Source organism: Phaethon lepturus, unplaced genomic scaffold (genome assembly GCF_000687285.1).
Source record: "Phaethon lepturus isolate BGI_N335 unplaced genomic scaffold, ASM68728v1 scaffold3321, whole genome shotgun sequence".
Lineage (NCBI taxonomy): Eukaryota > Metazoa > Chordata > Aves > Phaethontiformes > Phaethontidae > Phaethon > Phaethon lepturus.
This window is the reverse complement of record NW_010516813.1, coordinates 239,539-245,538: the sequence shown is the minus strand read 5'-3', so window position 1 is coordinate 245,538 and position 6,000 is coordinate 239,539. Positions and strand designations below refer to the sequence as shown.

At 40.6% G+C, this 6,000-nt stretch overlaps 1 protein-coding gene across 1 annotated transcript in view; it reads right to left on the bottom strand.

Annotated features, from left to right (window-relative positions):
• Positions 1-238: 238 nt before the first annotated feature.
• ELMO1 (engulfment and cell motility 1) overlaps positions 239-6,000 on the bottom strand; it is a gene marked incomplete at its 5' end in the record, with an annotated part of 242,586 nt that continues 236,824 nt past the window's right edge. Inside the window, one exon of the mRNA XM_010296172.1 lies at positions 239-1,563. Coding sequence (XP_010294474.1) covers positions 1,363-1,563 — 201 coding nt within the window. The remainder of the gene's footprint in view (positions 1,564-6,000) is intronic.

Genomic DNA, 6,000 nt, shown 5'->3' with positions numbered 1-6,000 from the left:
GTATGCTGTGATTTCAAATTTCTCAAAGAGTCCTTCTTACAGGAACGCTCATGTACCCATGGCAGTGGAGATCTCTGGACACATCTCATCCTTGTCACCACAAACAAACAAACAAACAAATAAATGAAATGGACAAGAAAGGTTCTACTTTTCCCTCTCCTCTTTGTATCAAACACTTCAAATTGCTGGGAACCATAAAGAATAAAAAACAACTTCAGAAGAAAAACAAAGTTCCAAGAATCATCACAGCTCAGATTTTTATTCAACAGCGAAGTTGAAGGGAAATATTTTTTCCCTTCAGGGCAAATGTTCCAAATGGAAATTAAGTAAAAATATTGTCCCCCAAAAGTACTCACAATGAAGTTAGTTTTCATTAAATATATTTGTTTGGCAAAATAAAATAAAAAAGAATTAGAACCCGTACAAAAAAAAATCCCTTGCAAATTCATAACACTGTAGCAATGACAACAATGTAAACCTGGATGTTTGGCAGTTGTAATTAATTTGTGGAAATTACTGTTGAACTTTGGATCAAGAAAATAAAAATCACTTTGAATAGCAACAAGCCAATTTTAGAGGCAACTGAGGCTTAGGGAACGCTACAGGGGTGGGACACACTAGTGGCTTCATACACAGTTTGTGCCAGTGATCTGCTAGTGTGGGGCTATTTAAGAGCTGGGAGGAAAAGAAGTTAAAAGCTGTCGCAGCATTGCAGCGTATGGTACAGCAAACACCTGCAGACTTTCCATTCTGGAAGCCGGTCAGTTGGGTGAAGGCCGGTGGCAAGAGTCGAGATGACAGTGGAAAGAATAATGGCAGTGACGAATGGTGCAAGCACTGGGAGGCAGTTAAGGATTTTTGTCATTGCATTGGATTCGGTTGTGAGCAGACTCTTGGGAGTGTCTGGGGAAATCTTCTGCTTACAGTAGCTGCTTCTGCTCCCTACCTCCCTCCTCCTTCCAGTTAAGCCTCTGCCCTGCCAGGTGGGTTTCACAGGCATGCAGCTTGATAACATCGTCCTTTAGTTAAGAATGTCTATTCCAGTATTAAAAATGTAAAAAAAGTTCTCGGGAGGGTGCTTCTTAGTGGCAGTCTTTGCTTTAAGCAAGGCCAATGGCCTGCAATTACAAGTTAATTAAAGCGATGTGGATTCGGATGAGCAATGGGGAAGATGGGAATGGGAAAAGAAGGGATGCAGGGAACAGGAAGGAATGCAACTGTGTCTACACCCCTCCCCAAAGCCAAAATCCAAGGTGCACAAGTGGGTTTCTTTTTTTCCTCACACTCTTCTTTTTTTTTTTTTTTTTTAATATCTCTCCAGTTATAGTATTTCCAGTTTTGAAGCAAGTTTCAGTGGCAGCCTCAGTTACAGTCATAAACAAAGTCGTAGTTGCTGGGCTCCTTTGGGATAGGTGGGGGAGCATCTGGGATCTGTATGTTTTCCAAGTCAAGAAGGCGTAGCTTTATCTCCATGCTGAGCAGCGTGTCTAAGTCGTTCCGCGTTAGATCACTCAACATATCCTTCCCAAGGAGGGCGTTCAGCCCATCGGTCCATACACAATACTGCACAAGAGAAAGAAAAAAACTATCATTAATAGACTTTCTGTACATAAACTGCTTGTCTGGCCTGGTCCTCGACAGTTATTGCTCCCACAGGGACTTACAAAGAGACCTAAAATAAGGTTGATGCATTTTATTAGCTCGGATCATGGAGAGGGCATGTTCCACTGAGCTGCTCAGAAAATGGAAAAACAATTCCCTAAAAATGGGAAGAAATTACAGTATTTAGTTGTTGGACAGTTTGTTATCTCCTCCAAACTTCTTGTTGAATATTCTTCAAGAGTTATGGGAGAAAGAACAATACCTAACTTAGAACAATGAAATTCCTTCTCCCCCTCTCTTTTTTCTCTTCCCAGTACTTACAGAAAAGGCCTGATTATTTTACACCAAAACTTTTAATTCTGAGACAGTGTCATGGTTTAGCCCCAGCCAGCAACTAAGCCCCACGCAGCCGCTCATTCACTCCCCCACAGTGGGACGGGGGAGAGAATCAGAAGAAACTCATGGTTTGAGATAAAGACAGTTCAATAGGTAAAGCAAAAGCCGCGCACACAAGCAAAGCAAAACAAGGAATCCATTCACCGCTCCCCACGGGCAGGCAGGTGTTCAGCCATCTCCAGGACAGCAGGGCTCCATCACACGTAATGGTGTCTTGGGAAGACAGACGCCATCACTCTGAACGTCCCTCCACCCCTTCCTTCTTCTTCGCCCCAGCTTTATATACTGAGCATGACGTTATATGGTATGGAATATCTCTTTGGCCAGTCTGGGTCAGCTGTCCTGGCTGTGTCCCCTCCCAGCTCCCCGTGCACCCCCAGCCTTCTTGCTGGCAGGCCAGCACGAGAAGCTGGACTGTCCTTGACTGTTTAGCGACAGCTCAAAACATCAGCATGTTATTAACATTTTCTCATCCCAAACTCGAAACACAGCCTCAGACTAGCTTCTATGAAGAAAATTAACTCTACTCTGGCTGAAACCAGGACAGACAGCTAAGTTAGGTGAACTGAATCCCACCCAAAATCCTTCGCGACTCTTTGTATAAGAAATCCTGTACCAATTATCTATTTTTATCGTGGTTCGCATTCCTATAGATTAAGTGGTATCAATTGACCTACACAAAGATAGGCTCTCATTTACATATCTATTCCTACTTTACCACTATTTTACATGAAATAACATATTGTGAAAACTAAAGAGTGAGTCAATGCTGTGTCCTTCATGAAAATTAAATGCCAAGTTACCTGGTGTAATTCTAAATGCTGCAAATGCTGAACTGGCCTCTAAAACCTCTTCCTTACTGTTAGCTTTTTCCTAATAGGAGATGTCATCTTTCCCAACAGCTAACAGCATGAGATAAACATGGGCTGAGTAATCATTTTAAATAAGCAACAAACTCAAGGGAGATTGGTGATTTAGAGTCAACTTCTATCAAACAAGTCACTTCCTTTCATTACTACAAGCCATTTATTCAACTATGAACAGAAGTACTCAAATGCTATCATCCAAAAATAAAGATTTCAATCATGAACTTGAGTCCTAGTTTGCAGGAAAGAATTAAATCAACCATAACTGCATTTTTATCTTACAAATACTTCTGCTAGATTTCATGCCAAAAAATTGATTTTAAATTTAGCTGACCATTTGCTACATGCTACCGCCAAGTTTAAAGATAGCCATGGTTGACTTCACCCTACAGCAGAAATGAGGATTATTTTTAAGGAAGAGAGGAAAAACCCCTTTTGGGTATGTCTTCACCCAGAAAAAGGGCATATTTTTAAAACAGGATGGTTAACACACTTCAACATCCAGCATGAAATCTGATCCATTTAAAGTCAGTAACAAAACAGTAGCAGAGCTAGGATTTCACCCAGGGTGTTGGTAAATGAAGATGCAACTTTAATATGAGATTAGCTACGTAGAAGAGACTTTAGGGTTCAGACTGTCTTCCTAGCAAGTACTAAAGAAACAACTTAGCCTGCCTATTCTAGGCTGTCAAAGTGTGTCCCTGAAGACTTTTAAAGCATGCATATTTTGTGGAGTGTACACAGAACATCAGGAAAAGAAAGAAGCTATTCTAGAAATAGACTATTCAACAGGCTATAATTTTTTATGATCTACTTGAAATCTTCCTTTGGGAAAATTTTACCCAGAATTCACTATGAGGAAAGGAACAGAAAGGCAAAAGGCTCTGCTCAGGTTATAGAAGGGCAGAGCATCCATTCAACAGATGCAGTCCCTGACGTAAATCATCCATCACCTGCTCAGTGAGTATGGCCAACGCTTTCTCTGGGGAGGAATCCCAGCGAGCCAGAAAGCAGAACTGCAGTTCTCTCCTCTTCCAGATATCACTCATTCAGGGCTCACAGAAACCAAATTCTGGCCACAATACAGATGAGTGCAATGGCCTGGAAAAGGGGCTTCCTCTCTAATCTCCACATTGGCAAGTGTGTCTAATTAAACTCCTGTACATTTTGAGCAGGGAGAAATCCTAATGAGATGGTGGAAAAACAGAGGCATTCATTCAGAAGCTTTTTTTTTTTTAATATGCAAAACAGACTAAGAGACACTGAAAAATTAATTTACTACAGATTCATTTTCATAAAACTCCAATGAAACCTAATTATAGCCTCCCTCATCAGTTTCTCTGTCAAAAATCAAGGATAAGATTAATCCACCTTTTTGCTATGTAGTTGAAACCAGCTATTAGTATTTAAATGAAAAACAAATACGATGGAGTGATGTCACAGTGCTGAATCCTCTGGTTAGCAGTAAGCTCCAACAGATGGCTAAAGCTATTGCCAAACTCAAGTGTGCAAGAATGAGGTCCAAATCTCAACGATACTGGTTCAGTAATGAGATTTTATTAAAGAAATACCTGGGGAGTCAAGTCAGTGGAACCAGACAACCAGAAAGGTTGTGCAGGCTTCATTCATCTGGATGCAGTCCTGAGCAACCTGGTCTGAGCTCATCGCTGACCTGCTTTGAGTAGGAGGTCAGAGTGGGGACACCCCCAAGGTCCCTCACAATCTGAACTATCCTACGGTCCTAGTTCAATTTTTGTTTTTAAGACACACTCAATTCCCACATTCCAACCTCGTTCTACAATCACGAGGACTGTAGAAGTACTTAAAAAAAGCCCTGTAAGTCTGACCTGAACTTGTCATCTACTAACATCATTGCTAGCGCTTCACACAAAGCTTTCCAAATCTCGAGATGTCACCCACTAAAAATCCCAAGTTGACAACGCTGCTAAACTAACACTTCTATCGATAGGCACCCCAGTTACTTTGATAAAGAGTCACGGGCTTCGTGGTATGCTACTTGCCTTTCCTTGTGGATGCTTCCTCTGAACGCTTGTACTTTTTACTTTAATCACAACTCACTCTTCTGCAGGCCATGGAAAAGCACAGAGGAAGTGAGGTGCCCTTTTGAAAACATTCACTTGGCAACTGTCAAGTAGCAGCAGAGACTGCTGCCTCTGGCCACTTTTTTTGAACACATGAATTTTGTTTCAAAGAAGCTGCACAAGATCAAAAAGAGAAATCAAGATAATAGGTGTGTTAACACAATCAGGAGCAATTGGGTTAGTGCATCTCGCAATGCTACTGCCCATCAGTGGGGTGCAGTAGCAGTTTTTGAACATTTAGACCATTAAAATACACTTGTAGCTATAGGCTGTATTTGAGATACAAGGGGCTGAAAAATGTCTTGATTTTCATGACCATTTGCTCTTATGAACTGAAACAGTCTAGAATTCAGTTTCTGGAGAATCTATACCAGAAAGCATCTAACATACGTTCAGGTCAGAGGATGAAGACAATCATGCTTTGCTTAGACCTACAGCTCTAATGGCACATTATGCCTGGGATCCTATTGCTACTTTCCCTTACATGACCAGCAAATCTTTCTCTGGAATAAACATACTTGAAAATGACACTCAAATATTAATTCCCAGGAAAACTCAAATGAGCATAACCTTGTTTCTTCTCCTAAAATCAACATTTATTTGAAGGTTTTAATCCAGAATTGCAAGTGTTGAAGCTGCATAACTAAATACACTTCACTTGTAAAGCGATTTCATGGACTCTAATAACACTACAGTATAATGCAGTTTAATGCAATCTTCTGTGTTTCATCAGCTTAATGCAGTGTCCTGAACTGAGATCAAATGTGATAGCACAAAATAAGCGTGCAAATGGAACACCAACTCTTGTTGCTTTAGAAATAAGAAGGAAAAACATTATTTTTATTTTTTTTTAATATAGTGCATCCTGCTAAATCCTTACTGAGAAGTTCTTTGAGAGAAACACATCCAATGCATCCATATAATTAGGTAAATTAGTTCCATCACTTTCCAAAAGGCAATGATGTCTACTTCCTTGTGTTTTCAAGCAAGAGAAGGGAGCAGGGAAGGGGCTGCCTTGCTATTGGTATTTACAT